The sequence below is a fragment of the Macrobrachium nipponense genome, chromosome 7 (assembly GCF_015104395.2).
Source record: "Macrobrachium nipponense isolate FS-2020 chromosome 7, ASM1510439v2, whole genome shotgun sequence".
Lineage (NCBI taxonomy): Eukaryota > Metazoa > Arthropoda > Malacostraca > Decapoda > Palaemonidae > Macrobrachium > Macrobrachium nipponense.
This window is the reverse complement of record NC_061109.1, coordinates 90,192,060-90,219,994: the sequence shown is the minus strand read 5'-3', so window position 1 is coordinate 90,219,994 and position 27,935 is coordinate 90,192,060. Positions and strand designations below refer to the sequence as shown.

General features: G+C 38.0%; 2 protein-coding genes across 3 annotated transcripts in view; both read left to right on the top strand.

The window, feature by feature from the left end:
* Window positions 1-27,935, top strand: part of LOC135217433 (uncharacterized) — a 142,969-nt gene that overhangs the window by 93,721 nt on the left and 21,313 nt on the right. Inside the window, exon 1 of one of the 2 annotated variants that reach the window (XM_064253299.1) lies at window positions 26,567-26,768. The exons of the other annotated variant lie outside the window; for it this stretch is intronic. The gene's annotated coding sequence lies outside the window, so the exon portion shown is untranslated. Of the gene's footprint in view, window positions 1-26,566; window positions 26,769-27,935 lie in introns of those variants that run through there. 2 annotated transcript variants of the gene reach the window in all.
* LOC135217646 (uncharacterized) lies at window positions 647-9,395 on the top strand. Its single transcript, XM_064253612.1, has 3 exons — window positions 647-730; window positions 4,359-4,575; window positions 9,004-9,395. Exons 1-3 carry the CDS (start codon window positions 647-649, stop codon window positions 9,393-9,395), a joined length of 693 nt encoding a protein of 230 aa, XP_064109682.1.

Below are 27,935 nucleotides of genomic sequence, written 5' to 3'. Positions count from 1 at the left end.
ATATATATAATATATATATATTATGAAGTTACACGTGCTACATATACATATGACCATGTATGTATGTATATACACATATATGTTAGGATATATACGTGTGGCACAAAAATTAATCCTTTATACTTACCTATATGCATATGATGCACGAATTAATATATATATACATACACATATATATATATATATATATATATATATATATATATATATATATATATATATATTATGTTCATGTTTACATTGCTGTATTGAATACGGGTGTATGACATGACATCATCTTAATGTTTTGTTAATAATTAAAATGTTGAGATATAATAAATTAATGTGGGTTGTTTCTACTGAAGTACAGTAAGATTTCAATTTCAAATTTAAAATTAAAAAGTAAAAGAAATGGATATATTCGTCGTCTTGCGTCTTGTCAGTATCTAGAATACGGTTATGAAAAAATTATTATGGGTAAATTTTAATATCATTTGATTAACAAAATCCTAATTTCGAGACAAATTGAAAGTTAAAATAACTATATACAATTGTAACTTAAGGAAGAGTGAAAATTCTCTTAAGAAAACCCGACCAAAAATTAAAAAGCATTTCGCAAGAATTTTAATCGAATCATAGACGAAGGAATCTTGAGGTCGGAGTGAAAATGTCGACGGTTTCCGAAGAACCTTTTGCCATGAAAGCCATTAGAGTAAGATCCCCAAACCTCGCCTTGGAAAGCATTATCCTGGTAAGTGGAAAAAGCCGTACCTTCCCTTCCAACCACCCCCCCCCCATACCCCCTTCCAGTAATTTATGACTCCGCGATTTTTATAATAGAGTCTCTGGCCTCGACCACCAGCGCCAACAATTATGAAAAACGACCCGCCTGTGTGGCCCTTCAAAAAGAAAAAAAAATGAGAAAGATCTTGAGCGTAAGATTATTTTCTGATGGGCTTTAGGAGTTTTTTTTATTATCAAGTTTTATTGTCATGTCTTTATGGAACAGAAAGTGAAGCAAATAATGCTGTTATGAGGCCAAATGTGGCTTTTTCCACATTAGGCTAAACTTGGCTTTTTTTTCTTTTATTTCAGTTGATGATGTGAGTTTTTTTTTTATCAAATGAGGTTGTATTGTCATATCTTTATGGGGCAGGATGTGAATAAAAGTAATGTAATACTGTAATGAGGCCTAATGTGTTTTGTTTCACATTTGGGCTATACAGAGTTTTTATTTCAGATAATAAGACGTGGTTTTGTTTTTTATTTAATGAGGTTTTATCATCATATTTTTGTGAGGCAGAATGTGAATAAGTCAATGTAATGTTGTAATTAGTCCCAATGTGTGTTTGTGTTTTTTTCACATTTGGGCTAAACGTAGAGTTTTTATTTCAGATAAGAAGTGGTTCTGTTTTTTTATTTGATGAGGTTTTATTATCATATTTTTATGAGGGAGAATGTGAATAAATCAATGTAATGTTGTAATGAGTCCCATGCGCTAAACACTGAGTTTTAATTTCAGTTTATAGAAGATTTGGTGTTGTTAGTTGATGTATTATCATTCAAAAATCCTTTTATGAATTTTATTCTTTATAGATATTGTAACTACATATTTACCTTCTAACGTGAATAAATTATTATTATTATTATTATTATTTTATTAATTATTATTATTATTATTGATTTTTTTTATTATTATTATTATTATTATTAGTTATTTAATTACGATTGTTTTTATGTATTATTTTCTCTATTGTCTATATATATATATATATATATATATATATATATATATATATATATATGTTATAGATAAAATAATATATAAACCAATTCGCTTAATTCTTAAGCCATTTTAGTTAACAGAATTTGTATAAAAGAGGGTCCTCTACCAAAATACTACTATTATTATTATTATTATTATATTATTATTATTATTATTATTATTATTATTATTATTATTATTATTATTATTATTATTATTATTATTTACTGAAACCAACGAAGACATTCCCCACACCCTCCTCATATTAGAACGTTCCATTTAAGCAGCGACTTTTGCCTTATCTATACGAGAGAGACTTCATGCTGTTGCAGAGATAAGAGAACCTCGTAAAAATCTCTGCGCAGTTTATCGCTCTGTTTAGGAGATTTTTCTGTTCATAAAAAAGCCTGTTTCTTGTTCCTTATCAGCTGCCTCGTATGATTTGTGATGTTTATGCTTTGCTTCTTAAATACTCCTTTGCGGATCTTGTAGTTTTTAGGGAGTTTAAATGTGTTTATGGATCTTAAATGCTTCTTTGTTAATCTTGTAGTTTTTAGGGACCTTGCAGTTTTTATGGATCTTCATTATGGGTCTTATAGTTTTTAGGAATTTTAAATATGTTTATGGATCTTAAATACTTCATTATGGATCTTATAATTTTTAGGGACTTTAAATATGTTTAAGGATCTTAAATACTTCTTTGTGCATCTTATAGTTTTTAGGGATTTTATATATGTTTATGTATCTTGAACACTTCTTTGTGAATCTTGTAATTTTTATGGAGTTTAAATATGTTTAAGGATCTTAAATTCTTCTTTGTGAATCTTGTAGTTTTTTTGGATCTTGAATGGTATTTATGGATCTTAAATAACACTTTGTGGATCTTATAGTTTTTAGGGAGGTTAAATATGTTTAATGATCTTAAATATTTCTTTGTGGATTTTATAGTTTTAGGGATTTTAAATATGTCTATGGATCTTAATTCTTTGTTAATCCTGTAGGTTTTAGGGACATTGAATGTTTCTATGGATCTTAGATACTTCATCATGGGTCTTATAGTTTTTAGCGATTTTAAATATGTTTATGGATCTTAAATAGTTCTTTGTGGATCTTATAGTTTTTATGGAGTTTAAATATGCTTAAGGACCTTAAATGCTTCTTTGTGAATCTTATAGTTTTTGTGGATCTTGAATGGTTTTTGTGGATCTTAAATACTTCTTTGTGGATCTGATAGTTTTTAGGGAGTTTAAATATGTTTATGGATCTTAAATAATTCTTTGTGGATCTTGTAGTTTTTATGGACATTGAATGTTTCAATGGAGCTTAAGTACTTCATTATGGGTATTATAGTTTTTAGGGATTTTAAATATGTTTATGGATCTTAAATGCTTCTTTGTGGATCTTAGGGTTTTTAGGGATTTTAAACACGTTTATGGATCTTAGATACTTTTTTAAGTAGCTTAAATATTTTTGCGGATCTTATTTAATCTTTATGGATCTTAAATACTTTTTACGGATCTTAAATAATTGTTTTTGTATACGAAAAACTTTTTTATAGATCATGAATGTTTTTTAAGAATCCTAAATACTTTTTAATAGATTCACGAATATAAAATATTTTAAGAATATTTTAGATAACCAATAAAGAAATATAAATAGTTTTTATGGATAGTCATTTCATGGATTGCTTAGATATTAGTGTACCTCATTTTAGTATAACAATTACTTCATTATGTTTTATGGATATTTAACGGATATTTTACAAATCAATGGCTTTGCATTTGATAATACCGTTCAGTTTTGGTAAAGTTATAGTTCCCTTTTTTTAATATCTAATTATAAACCAGTATTATTAATAATCTATACCTCTGTTTCAATAACCTAGTTGTATTTAGATATTAAAAATTTTCAATATTTTTTATGAATATTTTCTTACATTTTGTTTTAAACAATTCTCAAATAATTACTCTCCATTCTGATACTATTTCACGTAACTTGAATAATGTTTTAAGTCAACTAAATTGTCTATGGCTACAAATATTACATTGCCACTCTATCCACCAACATAATTTTGTAATTGCATTGTACTTGTAATGTAACAAGTACATTCTCCCGTTATGCTCAACTGGCTGAAGATTGTATTATAGTGAAATGTGGTACCGATTGCCCGTAGACTTTCTGAGACACCTAGAAAGTTGTTTATTATTATTATTATCATTATTATATTATTATTATTATTATTATCATTATTATTATTATTAGAAACCATAAAGAAGAAACTGCTCATGTGGCAACGTAAACTGAGACCCGAGAGAGAGAGGAGAGGAGACGAGGAGAGAGAGAGAGAGAGAGAGAGAGAAGAGCGTGTATCAGCACACAGTGCCTTGTCTCCTCAAGCCATCAGACATCAAATTTGGTCCAGGCTGGTATTAAATGCAGGCCCGTTTAAAAGAGCGAGCGAGAGAGAGAGAGAGAGAGAGAGAGAGAGAGAGAGAGAGAGAGAGAGAGAGAGTGAAAGAGAGAGATAGGGGAAAGGAGAGAGAGAGAGAGAGAGAGAGAGATAGGGGGTGGGCAGAAATCACTCCAGATCGAACGAGCAAACATCCGTAACCAGCATACATCTCAGTCAACGCGAAGCCAGCGCATAAATCCAGCGGGCAGTGGAAATATCACCTTGTTCTCGTATCCCGGCCGGGAGCAGCAGCAGCAGAAATTCACACCTGCCTCCTACCAAAACGCCTGTGGTACCAGGGAGCTCTATGGGGAATGGGGGAAAAGAAAGGGGGAGGTGGAGAGGAAAGGGGAAGGGGCGAGGGAGGAGGGACGCGAAGGCAGGCCAGCCAGGTTCAAATCGTATTGGTTCAGACGTATATATACGTCTTCGGTTAAAGAGAGTCCGTAAGACGAAAGTCGTTTCTCAGGCGTGGACCTCCCTCTCTCTCTCTCTCTCTCTCTCTCTCTCTCTCTCTCTCTCCCCGGGCAAAGGAATTATACAAATCTTGCTTCGTTACCCGAGCCGTGGTAAAGAGTTGGCGGGGAGGGATGGGGATTGTTGAGGAGGAGGAGGAGGAGGAGGAGGAGGAGGAGGTGAGGAGGGGGAGTAGGAGGAGGAAAGGAGGAGTTTCTCACCCTTTATGGGGTCGTTGTTATAATAACAGAGGAGGAGGAGATGGAGGCAATTGAGAATGGCTTTCCCTGAAAGGGATTTGTTCCTGTGAAAGACAAGGTAAGGCGTGAAAGAGAGAGAGAGAGAGAGAGATATGCCACAGAGCCTTATTTTATCAATTGTTTTAGGCTGGGTGTATCGTACATTCTTACAACACACACACACACACACACACACACACACACACACACACACACATATATATATATATATATATATATATATATTTATATATATATATATATATATATATATATATATATATATATATATATATATATATATATATATATATATATATATATATATATGTATATATATATATATATATATATATATATATATATATATATGTGTGTGTGTGTGTGTGTGTGTTTATGTATATATGTAGACATATATACACAGACGTGTATATATATATATATATATATATATATATATATATATATATATATATATATATATATATATATATATATAGTGTTGTAAATTAGTGTGGAAGAAACTTCTAAAAACCAAGTGTAGTAAATTATTGTGTTATAAAACTTCTAAATGACCAAGAGTGTTGTAAATAATTGTGTAAAAAACATTCTAAGGGACCAAGAATGTTGTAAATTATTGTGTCAAAAAAACTCAAAGAAGACCTAGTGTTGTTATTTACTGTGTCAAATAACTTATAAAAACCAAGAGTCTTGTAAATTGTTGTGTCTTAAAAACTTCTAAATGACCAAGATTGTTGTAAATTATTGTGTACAGAAAATTTCTAAGGGACCAAGATGTTGTAAATTTGATAAAAATAATTCTAAATGACCAAGATTGTTGTAAATTATTGTTTCAAAAAATTTCTAAATGACCAAGAGTTGTAAATTGTTTTAAAAACTTTTAAATGACCAACGGTGTTGTAAATTGTGTCAAAAACACTTCTAAATGACCAAGATTGTTGTAAATTATTGTGTCAAAAAAACTTCTAAGTGACCAAGTGTTGTAAATGTCACAAAAAAAATTCTAAATGACCAAGTGTTGTAAATTGTGTGAAAAAACACATCTAAATGACCAACAGTGTTGTAAATTTTGTCAAAAAAAAACTTCTAAATGACCAAGTATTGTAAATTATATCGAAAAAACTTCTAAATGACTAACAGTGTTGTAAATTATTGTGTCGAAAAAACATTTAAGAATATTTTAATATCTTGAAATCCATCTATACTCGAGGACCATTCCTCCCCACCAACCCCTACCCGCCCCTCTCTCACACACACACACGCACAACGATCTTAATTAACGGAGAAATCCTCCAGACGACCAAGAAAGGGAGAGAAAAATCAATATAATACGAGACCTTATGGGAACAGGCGTCAACGGCGCCATATTCCTCTCCATCCTCCCAGTGTGGCCTTTGAGACAACCATCTGGATGGACTCCAAGAGAGAGAGAGAGAGAGAGAGAGAGAGAGAGAGAGAGAGAGAGAGACTTCTGGACCGAACAACACAAAAGAAAAATGAAAGCAGACGAGGACCCTGCATCCTGGACCCTAGACCCCTGGATCCCTGGACCCCTGGAACCCTGGAAGGGGCCTCTAGACCACTGAAAAGGGAACAAGAGACGAAGACAAGAGCCTCGAGTCCAGAAAGGGCCACAAAACTGCGAAATAACGGTAAAAAAAGTAACGAAGACAAGAGAAGGGGAAATGGTCAAGAAGGCATTTTTGGGAATCTCTCTCTCTCTCTCTCTTCTCTCTCTATCTCTTCTCTCCTCTCTCTCTCTCTCTCTCCACACACACACGGCAAGATTTATGAGTCGTGTTCAGGAAGGAAGAAAGGAGGGGGTTGAGGGATTAATGGTGATTGATCTTGTTGGTAAGTGGTCAATTAATATGGCCATTTTGCTATGGCCATCTTGCCTCCCCTATTGGCATGTCTTGTCCTTTTTTATTTTCTTAGAGTTACTGTAGCTCGTGAGTTTGGAGGCCTCATGCCCATACCCAGCAGATGGTCACAGGAGCTTGTATCAGATGCCTGAAGTCTTCTAATTGTCTTACCATTATGGGATGAGTTTGGAGGAATCATGCCCATACCCAGCGGATGATCGCAAGAGGTATATGCCAGCGGCGTCCGTCGTTCATGGATAGTCATCAATGGCCATCAGTTTAGGTATAGTCATCTCCTCTATATTCATCACACTTCGTTAACTTTTGATATATATATCTATGAAAATTAAAATCTTGACAGATTCCCGGCAGTATAAGAAAGAATGCAAACTACTGCCAGTTAAAAATAAAGAATAACTGTAAAAATATATCCAGTATAAAATAAAACACGCAAGGAAATGAAACCATTGGCATTTAACCATAATAAAAACTTTAAAATCGACCAATTATGAGATAAATTACTCCAGGAAATGAAACCATTGGCAATTAACCAGAATAAAAAAACTTAAATATCGACGAATTATGAAATAAATTACTCCAGGAACTGAAATCATTGGCAGTTAACAAGAATAAAAACTTTAAATTCCATCAGTTATGAAGTAAATCACCCAGGGATACGTACGCAATGACCCACCGCGTAAACAACTAAGGAAAACTCGCTTAGCAAAGAAAACGATCATCATAACTCAAACTTGCTGGAATGAAAAAGCCAGGGAATATGAAAAAACCTTTTTGAAGTATATTGGAAATTCACAAAAGAAGTCCAGAGGTGCTGCAAGAACGAAGGACGAGAAAAAAAATATTCTTCAGGAGGTTTTTTTTTTTAGGGTGGGGATCCAGTGGGGGGATCGAGGGAGGGGGGGAATCCTTCCGTAGCACACGTACGTAGGTTGTAGAGCCATCTCGTTACCGCATGACTGCCTCTTCCAGTCACCCCTTGATCTTACTCCACAGATTTCCAGGTGCCTGGAAACTAGAGTTGGAAGATGGATGGTGGGCAAGGGGGGTGGGGGTGGGGGGGGGAACCTTTCTGCGTTGGGTATGTGTGTGCGTGCTGGCTACTAAATCATTAGACAGGTAGAGAGAGAGAGAGAGAGAGAGAGAGAGAGAGAGAGAGAGGGAGGTGTTCAATTGTAACACAAACCTAGTGCAGTTTTAATAATAATAATAATAATAATAACAATAATAATATCCTTTACAAGCCAGTTTTTGGCTCTGCATAATGTTTATTCCCTTAGAGGAAACGCTCTTTTGTCCATCGGGTCTCTTGGGATCCATTGCCGCCACCTCTGGCCTGTCTCTTGTATAGCATGTGTTATGGAGGTATAACCTTAACCTAAGATACTGGACGGTACGTTACCTCTGTAGCAAGGGGACTTGCTGACTCGATTATCCGTTATATAACAGATATTCCTCACTGGATTGGAAGGCCTACGGTTAGGTAAATCATTTATTTAGGCCTCTAAGTAAATGTTAGTAAGACATTGGAAAGAGAATCGTAGATGATAGATAAAAGAGAGGGACAAAGGATAACAGGAGATCAATGCAGACCACGGAACTAGAAACAGAAGATAAGCAGGAGGGGAAAGCGAATGATAATTGATGGAAAACCCAAAGGAAGTAGAAGAGAATAGAGTATACATAGTAAAGAAGGGACGGCAAAAGACACATAGAATAACGAAATCGGTTACGCAAAAGTCAACCAAGAAACGTCTCTGGAAGAAGATGATCGAATTCTCGTGTTTTGTAGGATGCTCTCTCTCTCTCTCTCTCTTTCTTAAATGGCGGGATTATATCAGCCTATCGAACCACATGACGACCAACTTCCAGGAAAGTCGCTGCGAACCGCTGAACCGGAATGAAACGGCTTCCTGAACCGGTGCCAAACGCTCTCTCTCTCTCTCTCTCTCTCTCTCTCTCTCTCTTCTCTCTCTCTCTCTAAGCTGACCTGTATTGTTTCCTAATTCATTTTCTCTTATTGGTTATTTCACTTTTCTCTTGTCCTTTAATTATTCGCTGTGCTTCAGACCTTCTGTTTCTTCTTGATAACTACACCTTCTACTCTAACTCCTTCTACTCCAACTACTGACTCTTATTTATTCCTATTTGTCCTCCAACTCCGCCTTATACTCCTCTTCTTAACTCTAATCTTACTACTCCTCACAGGATACTTTTCTTTAACTACTACTCCTACTCCTATTACGCCTCTTGGTGTACCTACTCCAACTTCTCCTACTCCTCCTGGTATACCTACTCTTACTCCCCGTAATATACGTACTCCTACTCCTCCTAATCCCCCTGGTTTACCTACTCCTACTTCTCCAACTCCCCTTGGTCTACCTACTCCTACTCCTCCTGGTGTACCTACTCCTGCTCCTCCTACTCCCCCTAGTATACCTACTCTTACTCTTCCTGCTCCTCCTGGTATACCTACTCCTCATACCCCCCCTAGTGTACGTACTCCTACTTCTCCTATTCCTCCTCATACTCCTAATCCTCCTGCTACTCCTGCTGGCATATCCTCTCCTTGCCACTCCCAGTCTTCCTGGTATACCTAGTACTTCTACTGCGACTCTTCCTGGTTCTACTCCTCCTCTTCCTTTCCTACTTTCTTCCTACTTTCTCCCTGCTCGTGAGATGTCTCTTCCTGGTATAACTCCCTCTTCCTCCTCCTTCTCCTCCCACTCCTCCCCTCACTCCCCAACTCCCGTGTGCAAGGTCGTATTTCACTCCTTCTCGTCCTATTTCGGCCGATTTCCCCGATATAAGATTGCGTATATCAGTCCAGGGTTATTCCCGCCTTCAGCCCAATGTCTCGGCGCCATTATTCCCCCTTATTTATTTGTCGCTGGAATCAGAATTCGCACCTCCCCTTCCCGCCCCCAGCTCCCCTCCAACAGCCCCGTGAGGGGACGTTCCCCTGTTTGTGTTTGTGTGTTTCTGTGTCGTCTCATTCCTCATAATGAATGAGAGGCTTTTGTGTGTTTGTTTGGGTAAGGGAGTGGTGGCGGGGCTGGAGGGAGGGGGGTGTAGGGGGAGTATGGCTTGTTTGGCTGTTAACAAAGTAAGGTTGTGTTTGTTCTTTGACGTGTGGTTTTGCTAGATTAGTTTTATTGTTTTTTTTTATTTGTAGTCTAAGGCCTTATAGCCAGTATTTATATTGCAGTATATATATATAATATATATATATATATATATATATATATATAGTATGAATATATATGTGTATATATATGTATGTATATACATATATATACACTTATATATACACACACATATATTATATATATATTATTATTATATATATAATATATATATATATATATATATATATATATATATATATATATATACACAATCCATTTCAAAAATGGACATTCACAGCTCAAAAATAACAGAAAACCCCAATGTCTCCACTCATTCAAATAAACCGTTCATACATCTTCTTCATCCTGCTGCTACACTTTCCCGTCTCATACATCTGCGCAACCTGGAAGTCCAACGACGTAAAGTTTACCAGAGGCGAAAGTTTTAATGAAAGTTCTAATGACTGGTAAGTTCCACATTTGACTGCCTCGTCCAGATTGTGTGGTTAGTTATTCCTTGGGAATCTCTTGTGGATGATTATGTGAACTTACAAGAGAGGAAGAAGGTTTACTGAATTTAACATCTTAGATTGTGTGTGTGTATACATCTTCTCAATAAGTAGCTGTTCCTGGAAAGGGACAGGTCAGTAATCGCTAGTAAATTCCTCTTTTTAACTTTAAAATTAAACTTTAAAATTACCAGCTATGCTGCCCTACTTGGTTTTCTTACCAGTTTTCATATCATTCATATCTACGTATTCCGCAAAAAATAAAATCCACTCTTCTTGTCCTAACTTGTAAAAGCTGTTTAGAAATCAACTTGAACAGTAAAATGAAAGAAATGACAAGTTCGAAGGTAAAACAAAGGTTGAAGTTCAGGAGAAATGCAAAGAAGAAGAAGAAGAAGAAATAAGAGGAAGAAGAAGAGAGAGGAGGAGGAGGGAAGGAGGAGGAGGAGGATGGAGGGAGGAGGAAGACGAGGAGGAGGAGGAGCCTATTATAGGTCTATGGGAAACCTCGTAAGAGCCTACTGGAAACGCCTTTCCAGTTCTGTCTGGATTTCCCCCATGAAGAAAGGCCCAACAGCCTACTGGAAGCCCCTTCCAGATTTGTCACGATTTCCCCCAGAAGACCCCATTTTAGGTTTATGGGAAGCATCGTAAGAGCCTACTGGAAACGCCTTTCCAGTTCTGTGTGGACTTCCCTTAAGAAGAGGAGCCTATTATAGGACTATGGGAAGCATCGTAAGAGCCTACTGGAAACGCCTTTCCAGTTCTGTCTGGATTTCCCCCACGATTGGAGAACCGAAATTCGAAAGACGCCTTTTGGCCCTCCGCCGAGATGGAAGACGCCCCGTTTGGTGTCATTTGTTTGGCTTTTAAGCCTGATTTGCTCTCAGGGGTTTTTGGGGGAGTCCTAGGGAGAGGCAGGAGTAGGGGGAGGAGGAATAGGAGTGAGAGGTAGAGGGGGAATGGAGATAGGAATAAGAAAAAGGATTTTCCAGTTTTTTTGGTGCCGTCAATTCTGTACTTAATTGGATAGAAGAGCATTATATTGGAGCCTTCTTCACAGTCAATAGCCTTTTGGAGAATATGTAAATAAGAGAGCTCAAATCTCTCTCTCTCTCTCTCTCTCTCTCTCTCTCCGTGACCAGAAAGAATTTTTATCAACTTAGATATTAACTTTGTTCATTTTTTTTGCTCTTAAGGCCTATATCTAAATTACTGTTGCCCACACCCGAGATCGATCCCAAACGAGGAGAACGGCTTTGGGTTCGTTTCCTGTAAGTTCCAGTGTCCCTCTCATGACCTTACCAGTCAGTAAGGTGGCGGGTAGTTAGGGATTTATATATACATACACAAACACACACACACACACACACACACACACACACACACACACATATATAGTATATATATATATATATATATATATATATATATATATATATAAAGACAATACAGAGAGAGAGGAGAGAGAGAGAGAGAGAGAGTTTACATACTGCAGTTATCATTCATATTCCAAATCTTAGCTTTTCCGTTTTCAACAAAACACTCCTGGATATCTCGGGCCCCCATCCCCATCCCACCCCCCACCCAAAAACCCCACCCCCGCACGCACCACCGCCCCACCAACCCCGAACATTCCAACTTTCGTCGTCGTCGTCGAAGACTCTCAAAATCCCAGATTTCAAAAACAACCCCAATATTTTAAAACCTCATCGGTACATTTTTTTTTGTCATTGTTCCCCGGGGGTGGGGGTTGGGGAGGGGGTTGGGGTTGGGGAGGGTGGTGGGTCCTACCGTCGTCTTATCTTCCGGCGATAGCGTCGAAATTCTTTTATATTTTGCCCATAACTCGACCTTTATGGAGTCGTAACCTTTTTTTTTTTAACCCGTGACCTACACTCGCCAATTTACTTATCAGGACGAGACGAAGCACCTCCGTTTGTCTCTTATCTCACGCGAAAACATCTCTCTCTCTCTCTCTCTCTCTTTCTTATGTTTTCCCTCCGGCAGTCGTAGCGACGACAGAGGCCAGTTCCGACAACAAAACCGCGCGATGTTTCTTCAGCTTTTGACAGCGAGGATTACGAGGGAGATACGGCTCTCTCTCTCTCTCTCTCTCTCTCTCTCTCTCTCTCTCTCTCTCTCGGGAAAAGACCTCTTCAGGAAGTTTCTTCCAGAAGCTCTACTAGAATACGACAAGGATTTTTTTTTGTCTTTATTTTCACGGTGTTTTCAGTGTCCAGTGAAACCGCGAGACCAACAACATTTGTTAACAGAAATTCTATCAAATGTTTTTCTTACGTATAGCTAGCTATCTTCATGGATACGCGGATCTGAATTCTACTGAATAATGACTCTCTCTCTCTCTCTCTCTCTCTCTCTCTCTCTCTCTCTCTCTCTCAGTTTGCTAATTTTATTCTGCATAGGCTATTGTGAAAAGAATATGAACAACTGACCACGAATTGCTTGTAGTGAATTGTGCTGGTTTATATATACATTATATATACTATATATATACACACATTTATATGTATGTGTGTGCCTCTGTGTGCGTGTGTGTGTACACAGAAGAGAGGGTGTCTCTGTGGTATAAACAAGTAGGGAATAATGCCAATAACTGGAGGGAAAAAGGATATTACTTGAAGTGCAATTGCATGACTGGAAGAGAATCATGTGCAGGCAAACAGGAGGATGGATAGGGTAGCCAAATGAAAATGGAGAGAGAGAGAGAGAGAGAGAGAGAGAGAGAGAGAGAGAGAGAGAGAGAGAGAGAGAGAAGGGGCTAAGTTAGGGTAATAAAGTGGAGAAGGTGGACAAGAATTTTAGGGGAAAAATATAAAAAGTCATATAAAAAGTTCCCCTTAGAAGTCAGTACAGTAGAAGAGGGTTCCTAGGCAGTGTAGGATAAAGGAAAGGAAAAGTTGTAAGGTTATCAATGTTTTGGGAACATAAGGATGGAATTAAGACGTTCAAAGACTGAAATACACTAGGAGTTCCTGGAAATGCAAGTAAGAAGACCCTGGTCTGTGGCAAGGGACCTTGGGCCTATCATTTTGAGGACTGGAGGTCTCTTGACACTGTCTTACAATAGCGTTAATACTGATGATATTGGTACGCTAATGGAGGTGACAACGATGACCACAACATTATTATTATTATTATTATTATTATTATTATTATTATTATTATTATTATTATTATTATTATTCAAACCGACACTCATAATCACATGAGTTAATAAAAATAAATGGAAAAAGTAAATCCACAATAATATGTCTGATCTTGTTATTTAAAAATACAAAGCAGAATGCTTTCGAAGACCTGCGGACCGTGCAGGTCTTCGAAAGCATTCTGCTTTGTATTTTAAATAACAAGATTTACTTTTCCAAATTATTATTATAATTATTATTATTATTCAGAAGATCACCCTTATTCATATATAACAAACCCACCATATCAATACTGACGATATTGGTACATTAATGACAATGATAAGGATGATTACAAGAACATTATTATTATTATTATTATTATTATTATTATTATTATTATTATTATTATTATTATTATTATTATTATTCAGAAGATTAACCTTGTTCATATGTAACAACCCCACCATATCAATACTGACGATATTGGTACACTAATGACGATGATAAGGCTGACTACAAGAACATCATCATCATCATCATCATCATCATCATCATTATTATTATTATTATTATTATTATTATTATTATTATTATTATTATTATTATTATTATTATTCAAAGGATCAACCTTGTTCATATGTAACAACCCCCACCATATCAATACTGACGATATTGGTACACTAATGACGATGATAAGGATGACCACAAGAACTGGGTGGTATTTATATTGTGGGGTTCCGGGTTGCATCCTGCCTCCTTAAGAGTCCATCACTTTTCTTACTATGTGCGCCGTTTCTAGGATCACACTCTTCTGCATGAGTCCTGGAGCTACTTCAGTCTCTAGTTTTTCCAGATCCCTTTTCAGGGATCTTGGGATCGTGCCTAGTGTTCCTATGATTATGGGTACAATTTCCACTGGCATATCCCATATCCTTCTTATTTCTATTTTCAGGTCTTGATACTTATCCATTTTTTGCATTTCTTTCTCTTCAACTCTGGTGTCCCATGGTATTGCGACATCAATGTGATACTTTCTTCTTGATTTTGTCAATCAACGTCACGTCTGGTCTATTTGCACGTATCACCCTATCTGTTCTGATACCATAGTCCCAGAGGATCTTTGCCTAATCGTTTTCTATCACTCCTTCAGGTTGGTGCTCGTACCACTTATTACTGCAAGGTAGCTGGTGTTTCTTGCACAGGCTCCGGTGGAGGGCTTTTGCCACTGAATCATGCCTCTTTTTGTACTGTGTAAGTGCCGGACATTCGCTTGCTATGTCGTTTATGGTTTCATTTTTCGTATTGCCCTTCCTACATATGGGAAAGATGTTATTTCCACCTATCGTTCTTTGAACATATTTGGTTCTTAGGGCCTGATCTTGTGCTGCTGTTATCATTCCTTCAGTTTCCCTCTTGAGCTCTCACCTCTGTTACCATTGCCATGTGTCATCGCTGGCCAGTAATCTTTAGTCTGTCTCATGTATTGTCCGTGTATTGGTTTGTTGTGCTATTCCTCTGTTCTGTTGGTCATTCTCACTGTCTCTGTATATTTCTTGGTCTTCGTTTAGTTTTATCAGTCCTTTTTTCCCATGGAACTCTTGAGCCACTAGTCTTCGAAGGTTTCATGTATTTGCCCAGTGCTTTGTTCTCGATGTTGACGCAGGTCCTCTATGCTTAGTAGTCCCCTCCTCCATCCTTTCGTGTTATGTATAGTGTGTACGTATTTGCTCTTGGGTGTAGTGCTTTGTGTAGTTGTCATATGTTTCCTGGTTTTCTGGTCTATGCTGCGAAGATCTGCCTTCGTCCAGTTCTACTATTCCTGCGCTGTATCTCATCACTGGCACTGCCCATGCGTTTATGGCTTTTACTATATTTCCGGCGTTGAGTTTTGACTTGAGTATCAACTTGAGTTTGCATATATTCTTTCCTGAACGTGTCTTTCATCTCTTATTTTTTTGGTGTTTTATATCCACTCCTTCTATTATTCCCAGGTATTTGCATCCCGTATCATCTATGTGTTTGATGTTGTTCCCATCTGGTAGCTTTATCCCTTCAGTCCTTGTTACTGTCCCCGCCTTTTTTGTATGTTGGACTAAGGACATTTTTCTATTCCAAAACTCCATCCTGATGTCCCCAGATACAATCCTTACAGTCTGGATTAGGGTATTATTATTATTATTATTATTTATATTATATTATTATTATTATTATTATTATATTATTATTATTATTATTATTATTATTATTATTCAGAAGATCAACCTTGTTCATATGTAACAAGTCACCATATCCATACTGACGATATTGATACACTAATGACGATAAGGTTGACTACAAAAACATTATCATTATTATTTTTGTGTGTGTGTGTGGGGGGGGAGGGGGGGGGGGGGGTGGGGGCGGCGGTTATCACAGTCCTCCAATTCGGACTGGGTGGTATTTAAAATGTGAGGTTCCAGGTTGCATCCTGCCTCCTTAGGAGTCCATCACTCATCTTACTATGTGGCCGTTTCTGGGATCACACTCTTCCGCATGAGTCCTTGGAGCTACTTCAGCCTCTAGTTTTTCCAGATTCCTTTGCAGGGATCTTGGGATCGTGCCTAGTGTTCCTATGATTATGGGTACAATTTCCACTGGCTTATCCCATATCCTTCTTATTTCTATTTTCAGATCTTGATACTTATCCATTTTTCCCTTTCTTTCTCTTCAAACTATGGTATCCCATGGTATTGCGACATCAATGAGTGATACTTTCTTCTTGATTTTGTCAATCAACGTCACGTCTGGTCCTATTTGCACGTATCACCCTATCTGTTCTGATACCATAGTTCCATAGGATCTTTGCCTAATCGTTTTCTATCACTCCTTCAGGTTGGTGCTCGTACCACTTATTACTGCAAGGTAGCTGGTGTTTTCTTGCAAAGGCTCCAGTGGAGGGTTTTTTGCCATGAATCTTGCCTCTTCTTGTACTGGTTCTGCGCAAGTGCCGGACATTCGCTTGCTATGTGGTTTATGGTTTCATTTTTTTCGTATTGCACTTCCTACATATGGGAGAGATGTTGTTACCATCTATCGTTCTTTGAACATATCTGGTTCTTAGGGCCTGGATCTTTGTGCTGCTGTTATCATTCCTTCAGTTTCCTTCTTGAGCTCTCCCCTCTGTAACCATTCCATGTGTCATCGCTGGCCAGTTCTTTAGTCTGTCTCATGTATTGTCCGTGTATTGGTTTGTTGTGCTATTCCTCTGTTCTGTTGGTCATTCTCCTGTCTCTGTATATTTCTTGGTCTTCGTCTACTTTTATCACTCCTTCTTCCCATGCACTCTTGAGCCACTCGTGTTCACTGGTTTCAGATATTTGCCCCAGTGCTCTGTTTTCGATGTTGACGCAGTCTTCTATTACTTAGTCCTCTCCTTCCTTCCTTCGTGTTATGTATAGTGTGTTCGTATTTGCTCTTGGGTGTAGTGCTTTTTGTATTGTCATATGTTTCCTGGTTTTCTGGTCTATGCTGCGAAGTTCTGTCTTCGTCCATTCCACTATTCCTGTGCTGTATCTGATTACTGGTACTGCACATGTGTTTATTGCTTTTATCATATTTCTGGCGTTGAGTTTTGACTTGAGTATCACCTTGAGTCTCTGCATATATTCTTTCCTGATCGTGTCTTTATCTCGTGTTTTATATCCACTCCTTCCATTATTCCCAGGTATTCTATCCCGTCTCATCTGTTGCTCCCATCTGGTAGCCTTATCCCTTCAGTCCTTGTTACTTTGCCCTTTTTGTATGTTGACTAAGGCACATATTTCTATTCCAAACTCCATCCTGATGTCCCCAGATACAATTCTTACAGACTGGATTAGGGTATCTATTTCCTTGATGCTCTTAACATAAAGCTTGATGTCGTCCATGAACATCAGATGGTTAGTTCTGTTGCCTCTTATATTATTATTATTATTATTATTATTATTATTATTATTATTATTATTATTATTATTATTATTATTATTATTATTATTATTATTTTTTTTTTTTTTTTTTTTGCTCTATCACAGTCCTCCAATTCGACTGGGTGGTATTTATAGTGTGGGGTTCCGGGTTGCATCCTGCCTCCTTAGGAGTCCATCACTTTTCTTACTATGTGCACCGTTTCTAGGATCACTCTTCTGCATGAGCCCTGGAGTTACTTCAGCCTCTAGTTTTTCTAGATTCCTTTTCAGGGATCTTGGGATCGTGCCTAGTGCTCTACATGATTATTGGGTACGATTTCCACTGGCATATCCCTTATTCTTCTTATTTCTATTTTCAGATCTTGATACTTATCCATTTTTCCCTCTCTTTCTCTTCAACTCTGGTGTCCCATGTATTGCGACATCAATGAGTGATACTTTCTTCTTGATTTTGTCAATCAACGTCACGTCTGGTCTATTTGCACGTATCACCCTATCTGTTCTGATACCATAGTCCCAGAGGATCTTTGCCTGATCGTTTTCTATCACTCCCTCTGGTTGGTGCTCGTACCACTTATTACTGCAAAGTAGCTGGTGTTTCTTGCACAGGCTCCAAATGGAGGGCTTTTGCCACTGAATCATGCCTCTTTTGTACTGGTTCTGTGCAAGTGCCGGGGCATTCGCTTAGCTATGTGGTTTATGGTTTCATTTTTCGTATTACACTTCCTACATATGGGAGAGATGTTATTTCCGTCTATCGTTCTTTGAACATATGGTTATTAGGGCCTGATCTTGTGCTGCTGTTATCATTCCTTCAGTTTCCTTCTTGAGCTCTCTCCTCTGCAGCCATTGCCATGTGTCATCGCTGGCCAGTTTTTTAGTCTGTCTCATGTATTGTCCGTGCATTGGTTGTTGTGTCAGTCCTCTGTTCTGTCTATCATTCTCCTGTCTGTATATTTCTGGGTCTTCGTCTACTTTTATTAGTCCTTCTTCCCCATGCACTCTTTAGCCACTCGTGTTCACTGGTTTTCAGATATTGCCCCAGTGCTCTGTTTTCGATGTTGACGCAGTCTCTATACTCAGTAGTCCTCTCCCTCCTTCCTTTCGTGTTATGTATAGTGTGTCCGTATTTGCTCTTGGGTGTAGCGCTTTGTGTATTGTCATATGTTTCCTGGCCTTCTGATCTATGATGCGGAGTTCTGCCTTCGTCCATTCCACTATTCCTGCGCTGTATCTGATTACTGCACTGCCCATTTGTTTATGGCTTTTATCATATTTCCCTCGTTGAGTTTTGACTTGAGTATCGCCTTGAGTCTCCGCATATATTCTTTTTCCTGATCGTGTCCTTCATCTCTTGGTGTTTTATATCCCCTCCTTCATTATTCCCAGGTATTTGTATAATCCTCTCATCTATGGTTTTGATGTTGCTCCCATCTGGTAGCTTTATCCCTTCAGGTCTCGTTACTTTGCCTTTTTGTATGTTGACTAAGGTGCAATTTTTCTATTCCAAAACTCCATCCTGATGTCCCCAGATACAATCCTTACAGTCTGGATTAGGGTATCTATATCCTTGAAGCTCTTACCATACAGCTTGATGTCGTCCATGAACATCAGATGGTTGATTCTTGCTGCCTCTTTTTCTTGAGTTGGTACCCGGCATCCATCTTCTGTAGTACTTTTGTCATGGGAATCATGGCTACTACGAAGAGTAGTGGGGACAGTGAGTCGCCCTGGAAGATCCCTCTCCATGATATAACCTCTGCTATTCTTATTCCAGAGCTTGTAAGTATTGTATTCCAGTTGCGCATTGTATTTTTGAGGAAGCTGATGGTGTTTTCCTCTGCCCCATATATTTTCAGGCATTCTATTAGCCATGTGTGTTATCATGTCGAAGGCTTTCTTATAGTCTATCCATGCCATGCTTAGGTTGGTTTCCTTCTCCTCCTACTGTTCTTCATTACCATTTTGTCTATGAGGAGCTGGTCTTTTGTGCCCCTACACTTCCTTCTGCAGCCTTTCTGTTGGTGGGGATGGTGTTTGTCTCCTCTAGTAATTGTATAGCCTTTCACTGATGATACCTGTTAGTAACTTCCACATTATTGGTAGGCAGGTGATAGGCCTGTAGTTACTGGCTATATTTCCCTTACTCTTGTCTTTTTGTACTAAGGATGTTCTTCCTGTGGTCATCCTTTGGTGCATGGTGATTTGAGATACAATGCTGGAGTTGTTCTGCTATTCGTGGGTCTACGTATGGGCCTTGAAGTTTTTTGAGCCAGTATCCATGGACTTCATTAGGACCTGGGGCTTCAGTTTGGCATTTTCTTTAGCTGGTGTCTGACTGTGTCTGTCGTGATCTCTGTGAATCTTTGTTTTATTCTCCCTGTTTCTTCTTCCTTGACTTCCTGGAGCCATGTTGCATGTTGTTGTGTGATACCGGATTGCTCCATATGTTTTCCCAGAGTCTCTTACTTGGTTCGGCTCAGGAATTTCTTGGTGTTGTCGTCCCCTCTAGTTGGCTGTATAGTCTTTTCTGGTTGGTTCCGAATAGTTTTGTTCTGTGGTATCCCTTATTCCTGTTCATGTACCGTTGGATCTTATGTGCTTTGGCCTTAAGCCTCTTGTTTTACATCTTCTATGTTGTTTATTCCCCTCTCTTGTACTTTGTAATTTCTCGTTCAGTTCCTCCCTTGTTTTTCTTGCTTCTTAGCTTTTTTCTGCCATCTCTTTCAGTTTACTCAAGTCAAGATCTCATTCACCATGATTTGCTTTTTCCAGGCGCCTTTTTTTTCCAAGGAGGTTACTGTTTGGTTTCTGTGTGGGTTGGTTGTGCTGGTGATGTTGGTGTTTCGAATCCCCATCAAGTTCTGCTACTAATCTCTTGCTCCTGCATATGCCAAAGTTTATTTGTTTCTGTGATCAATGGTGGTGTGTATTATGCCCATTATTTCATTGACCTCACTGTTTTCTCCTTAATTTTCTTGGTGTTGTAGGCTTTCATGGAGGGATCTTTGTTCTCTCTGTATCTGGTTCCAATCCATTGCCTAATCTTTTCTACCCATTCCGTCCTCTCTGTTACTTCGTCGGTGTTTCTTCGTGTGTCGTTGTTTGATACCTCATCATCCCTGTCGTCTTCTGTGGCATCGTCTCTCAGTTTCGTCTTCGTGTAATTCGTTGTCGTGTGACATTTCCCTTTCCAGTTCTTCTCTTTCTCTTAGGGAGAGCCAGTTCTTTTTCTTTATGTTCCTTACTTGATCTGCCAACCTCTGCTCTGTTTGTTATTCCTCTCATTCCAGATGTTGACCAACCCTTCTGCTATATCCTCTCTCCGTCGGGTTGCTTCTGATGTAGCATCTCCATATTTCCTTATTTTCTTTTCTTGTCCATTTCTTCCTTTTTGCTTCGTAGCTCCAATCTAGGCTGTTGATTACTGTCGTTGTGGTGGTCAGTTGCTGGATGACGACCTCCAAGTACCTGACCGTCTTCCCCTTCAATTGGGTTGAATACCTGGCTGCCGGACGGATCTCCTCTGTTGCCAGAGGTTCCATTTACGTCGTTGTCGTTTATTCCTTCATTTCTTTCCATCATTGCTGAGTTTTGCTATTTAACCCATAGCTGGACCCACCCCATTATTATTATTATTATTATTATTATTATTATTATTATTATTAAAAGAAGAAGAAGAAGAAGAAGAAGAAGAAGAAGGAGAAGAAGAAGAAAAAGACCCCTATTCATTTGGAACAAGACCACCATAGGGGCCACTGACTTGAATATCAGGCTTCCAAAGAATATTATAGCTTTCGTTTGAAAGACGTAACAGTAGGTAATATTAAATACAGAAAGAAGAGATCAAGTATTAACATTTTTGTCATTTATTCATCCATATAAATCTGCGTTGATTGCTTATACAGGTTACTATTGATAGCTATAACACTTCCTGTACCAGTTATAAGACTAGTTAGAAAGTATTTCATGATAGTTCTATAGTTCTCAGTCTCTGCTAGAAAAAGAAGGACCCTGCTTGCCGTAGTACAAAAGCATTACACACAATATATTCAGTAATTACGCGAAGCACCCCAAAAGCAGAGAGAGAGAGAGAGAGAGAAAGATGAGAGAGAGAAAGAGAGAGAGAGAGAGAGAGAGAGGTTGTTTGGTCGTATCCACAAAACACCTCACGTTCTCAGCTGCACTTTTATTAAACAATGTCTGTCCCCTGACTATTGTGACGGTGAATGAACCGAAAATAAGAGTGTTCGTGCTTTTTTTCCTCTTATCTTTTTCTCACTGCTAGATAAGCGGAACCTTATTGGATTGTTTGTGTTTTGCAGGTTTAGTAACGCTGCTGTTACTGCTGGCACTTTTGTTTGTAAAAAATGTTTGCTGATAATGAGGAGAAATATATATACTCACACATCCGTATATATATATTATATATATATACCTATATATATATATATATATATATATATATTACGTATATATATATATTTGGTAGAAATGTTCTGTTACAACAGAATTCAATCTAAAAAGATTAAAAGAGGATTTATTATCAGCGGGGGTGACTTAGTAACGGCTTACCTGTGGATGGATATCTCTTGTTATACATACCGCCTTTGCTGTAACTCTTCTCATTCGTTATACCTACCTGAAGAGAGAGACAACAGTTTCTGAAATGTAGTACTTACTCTCTATAGGTGGTGTTTTATGGGCTCCATTATTATATGTAGTATATATATATATATATATATATATATATATATATATATATTATATATATATATACATCATATACATAACGCACACACGTGTGTATTCTGTCCAGCCCACCAATTCCATCACACTCGATATACACAGCTCTTGAAGTATTCAGATCAAACCCTTTAATCGTTAATGTTCATCTTTTCCAAAATATCCGGTAGCTGTATAAATCCCCATTAACCCGATCTATCTCACAACCAAGACGACGTTCTCCCGAACAAGCGTCAATACGTCCCGCTTTAAATCAGCTCTGCCACGATCTCGTAAGATTACCTCTGCTGGCAAAGCGAATTCCTTATCGCTTCTCTGACGATTCCTCGTAGCCTGGAAGGAAGGAAGGAAGGAAAGAAGGAAAAGAAGTCGAAGTTCCTGTTGGCGAAACAAGCAAGAATATTTCATCCCAGAGTCAACAGTCGTAGACTGGCGACGATTCTTGTGAGCTGGGGAAAGAGAGAGGGGTAGGATATTATCCGAAGACGTATTTGATTGCCTAGGGTTTTATCGCGACGCAGTAAGGGGGTAAGATCGTCGTATGTTTTCTGATTAAGATTAGAGGGGGGTTAAACTGATGAATGTATGTATACATGTGAATGTGTGTATATACATATCTATTAAAAGGAGCCCATAAAAACGCCATAATATAGAAAGTAAGTATACTATATTTCAGAGACTGCTGTCTCTCTCTTCAGGTAGGTAATGTAGAGAGAGACAGCAGCATTCTCTGAATTATAGGACTTATACTTTCTATATTTTGGCGTTTTTATGGGGTCCTTTTATTTGATGGAATTCTATTGTAACAGAGCATTTTTACCAGTCATATATAATATATATATATATATATATATGTATATATATATATAGTATATATATTCAGCTGAGGCCACAGAAAAATAGGGTAAGTAGTAGCAGCTTCGTGTTATTTCTAACACAAGTATTCAAAGTCCGGTTAAAACTAGTACATTAGGTACGGAACACACACACACACACGCACACACACACACACACACACACACACACACATACACACACACACACACATATATATATATCATAATTATAATATTATTATATTATATATATATATATATATACTCATCATCATAAAAGGCTTTTATTTCAACGGAATGTATAGACTTTTTAAAATAAAAGGAAAAAAAAAAACTTAATTTCTTGTTATATACTCATTTTCCTGCATTTTTCATTTATGTTGGTAAACAAGTTATTTCATCAAATAGACCAGTTTCCAATTCCATATACTTACATTAAATCCTAAGAGTAATAATTAACAGGAAAATATCTCCCCCATTTGTAGGCACTAACTTGCAACTGGCCCACTGCAGGTGAAATTCAGTCACCCTCTCCTCTTTCACCCTAGGCACTCCCCTAGCTCCCCCCCCCCCGGCCCCACTAGTGTCCTCCCATAGGTCTCCCCTAGGCCTCCAAGTAAATAAATCCAACGCTTAAAGTTCAGGTCCTCTGAGGATGCTGTGACCTTTTCGCTGTAAGGTCATGTTAGGATGCGTTCCTGCTCTCGGTGATTTGTGTTGGTTCGTTTACCCGCGGAGTTCAGGTAGGGATTTATGTAAATTAGATTATTATTTTGTTTATTAAACTCATGAGTTCTGATAAATATTTAGTGTGTAAGGAAATAAAGACTTTTAAAGTGCTTGAGTAAACTCCAAATGTTTTTAGACTGATTTTCTGAAGTCTTACAAGAATACATTATGTCAGGAATCTCGACCACTAGATATAATGGCCATTATTTTTCTATATCAGTGTACCTTTCATGTCATAAATGAAAGCAGTACATAGTAATTCTGTAATTGTATCAGATCATGATCATGTCATGATCATGACTCTAGATTGTCAATTATTTCAACAAATATAAATAAATTTTTTATCCTGTCATGTCGTAAATGACAGCACTGCATCAATAAGAAAAGTATTAGGCGAAGATATTGTATATACTAGTTCCTCTCTCTCTCTCTCTCTCTCTCTCTCTCTCTCTCTCTCTCTCTCTCTCTCTCTCTCTCTCTCCATCCCTTCCCCCTTGTTATAACTACCTAAGACCACAGGAGACGATAATCCACGATTTTTCCTGAAGTCAGCAGGAAGTGGAACCTGCCTCACATCCAACACGAAGGGAAAGATACTGGAATCAATTTCAGGAATTGTATTTTCTCATTCCATTCCATCTCTGGAATTGCAGTTGGAATTTCGTCATTGCTAAAAGGTTTCATTGCTTTTTAATGTTGTTTATGTACGAGTGCATTTGTTTATTTATTTGCGAGTTTTTTTTTTTTTGTTTATTTAGCTTTTATTTGATAGTGTATCCCTTTTCAATAGCTGGAATATTTTAATTTCATTCGGTTTCGTTACTTTTAATGTTGTTTATGTTACGTTACGGATACGCTCATTTGTGCTTGGGGGATTTTCCACCTTTATCTATTTGGTGCTTTCTTCTTTTTGTGTACTTTCATTCTTGTACTTTTCATTTCATGGAAGCTTTCTTCTCGCGTCAGTCAACTTTCTATTTCGTCCAGAGTTTTTTTTTTTTGTGTGGGGGGGTGGGGGGTGGCTTTCGTGCTTTCTATTTTCGGATGCTTTCTTTTCGAGTCTGTGGACGTTCCCGTTTTTGCTTTCTCTCTCGTGGAAGCTTTCTTTGCAAGGAAGTGGACTTTCTCTTTCATGAAGGATGAACAGCTGTGCAATTTCACTGAAATTAAAAATTTGCAAGTGATAAAACGAAACATCTACACGCATGCAAATGTTTTCACATCTGTAGATAGTAACCTCCTCTGCAGCCGAGGGCTTTCTCGTATGTCCGTTGGAGTAGTGTATGCATGCGTTCGTGCGTGCTTGCGTGCATGCATACATGCACTATGCACCGGAGTTATTGACAAAGTCCCGCATGACCATGATCTGTTAAGGGGAAGTAAATGACGTTGATATGAAGGGTTGCAGAAGGGGCGTGGCATTTTGACTGGAGTATGTATGCATGTGTATGCTAAGTGCGGAAGGGGGCGTGGCATTTTGACTAGAGTATGTATGTGTATGCATGTGCATGTGCTTCCGCTTGTGTGAGTTTGTGTGTGTGTTTGTTTGTGCATTTATGTCCGACCTTGCATGAATGCAGTCCGTGTTACCTGCACTGTTGCGTTAATAAAAAATATATAAAAAATGTTTTTTCGTGATCTTGTATGAGAGAGAGAGAGAGAGAGAGAGAGAGAGAATAGGAGCTTGACAAGGGAGTCAGAGAGAGAGAGAGAGAGAGAGAGAGAGAGAGAGAGAGAGAGAGAGGTAACTAATTCTGGTGCACAGAATAAAAAAAAAAAGAAGAAATAGCAAAAAAGAAAAAAAACCTCTAAGTCTAATCTCCATCCTTCAAGAAGAAGTTTATCCCAACCACTCCTAATAAAACCAGCCTCCTGTATCTTGTATCACTCTCCTGTATAGGCTTTTATCGACCTTCTTTAAGTACTTTATGTCGCATATACTTTACGGAAGGATGTTGGGGGGCGGGGGGGGGGGGGGACTGGGGGGACTGTGTTGGGTTGTTGGTGCCTGAAAGCCTGATATATCGGTTCATTAATCAACTATTGTGGGTGATGATGGATCTGACAGTCTGATGAGTGTAGCTCTGTGGCCGCCATCATACCACTCTTGTATTGGAGCTATCAGCACCCGCTTTACCCACCCCCCCTCAGTCCTGGCCAGCCCTCTCTCCCCACCAGAGAGGTCTTCCTCCTCGTGGAGGATTTTGTGGGGGAGGGTAGGGGTTTGAGAGGTACTTGGTCTCTCTCTCTCTCTTCTCTCTCTCATGCAAAATTTTATTAGATTTCAAAAAAGTTAATTATTATTAAACGAATATGGAGTTATATCCTTCCTTTCCAAATACAATCGAGAGAGGAGAGAGAGAGAGAGAGAGAGAGAGAGAGAGAGAGAGAGAGTTTCATTATTTTCTTTTACATTTTATACAAATAATCGTTTTTCGCCAAAAAAAAATAAACGTCCCAAAGTAAATTATGAAACGGAAGCATTGATTTATACCCTTCCCTCCCAAATAGAATCGAGAGAGAGAGAGGCAGAGAGAGAGAGAGAGAGAGAGAGAGCACCTCGTTTTGATACAGTGTTGTCGCAATGACTGCCCACCCCCTTCTCCCCCTTCCCCCCAAAAGCTCCATTAGAACAAGATAAAAAAAAATTGCCAACGTCTAAGTCCGCTTGCTGGAAAAGCAGAAAAAAAAAAAGGAGTTAGTACCGCCAGTGCCTCAGTCAGTGTGCGGCTTGCCGCCGTCGGGAGAGGGTGTGTCTGTGCTGCAACTCCATGTGAACTGTCCCTAATCCATTTCGCGTGACGATAAAATTGTGCCGACCATTTTCTTTTCTTTAATTATTCCCTCGAACGCGACCAATTATTCATCAGCTCCTGGACGACAGACGCGACTTGTAATTTATCAAAGAAGCAACCGGCTGTTTTTGGAGGTAAGTGTTTGATTCGTAGTGCCTTTTCAGATGGCAGCTGGAAGGCGGTTTCAGTGCTATATCAAATTTCCGTTTTGGGGATCCACGAATTAGAAAGGGTTTGACGAGAATGAGCGAGATAATAATCATATCAGATTTGGATGTGTCGGAACTTATTATAAGATGCTGAGAATATCCAACTCTGACCGGTTCCTAAGATCGGACCGCCGGAAATGAATCTATTTGATTCGACAAATTATACGTAAAAGACATAATAGTAATCTCTATATTATTACTATTATTATTATTATTATTGTACAGATTGATTGACAAGCCAGGCTCTTACCGAGCCACGTGATCCTCAATCACTCAAACGGTCGATGATTGACTGCTTTGCATCCATCCGCACATCGCTTATAATCGATAATATTTTCACAATCGCGTAATAAAGGCTTTAGAACCTTTGTGTCTTTGATATCGTCTGTCGATAATATATTTTTTTTTATTATTTTTATTTCTCCGGAGGCATTCGAATGAATGATCGGTTGGTATTCACCTTGCGTTGCAGGATAATCGAACGATATTGTATTTTCTAAGATATTATTGTCTTATAAGATCTGCGATTCAACGGCTGGTTAATTTCTTTCTGGCGTAGCTTTACAATAGAACGATTACGTCATTACATTACTATACTAAATTGCCGTCGATAAATGCTTCAGTGATTTGTATTTGTATTTCTCCAAAATAGAATTACCGATATGAAATCAGTAATTATTTTGATAACAATTAAAAATGATTAAAATTAGCACCTAACTCTTGGACGAGTTTAAACCAAATCTGTTTGGATGATTGGTATTAGAATTTTTTTTTTTTAAATCTTACCAGTATTTAATTAAAAATAATTTGAGATACTTGAATATTAAATAAAAAAAAAATTGCAATCTGACTCTTGGACAAGTCTAAACCAAATCTGTTTCAGTGATCAGCATTTTAAATCTGACCAGTATTTATTTCAAAATAATTTGAGATACTTTTTTATAAAACCCAATAAGCAACCTAACTCTTGGACGAGTTTATGCCAAATCTATTTCAGTTATCAGTATCAGCATTAAAAAAGTAATCTTACCAGTATTTCATTACTCATTTGAAACACTTAAACATTATTAAAATCGGCACTTAACTCTTGGA

What these genes read in the sequence shown, in the direction of transcription:
- LOC135217646 (XM_064253612.1), top strand. Translation starts at nt 647, where the DNA reads ATGTCGACGGTTTCCGAAGAACCTTTTGCCATGAAAGCCATTAGAGTA. An exon ending in CCTTGGAAAGCATTATCCTG is followed by an intron (nt 731 to 4,358) that starts GTAAGTGGAAAA and finishes ATCCGTAACCAG; the next exon opens with CATACATCTCAGTCAACGCG. An exon ending in GAGGGAGGAGGGACGCGAAG is followed by an intron (nt 4,576 to 9,003) that starts GCAGGCCAGCCA and finishes TACTCCTCACAG; the next exon opens with GATACTTTTCTTTAACTACT.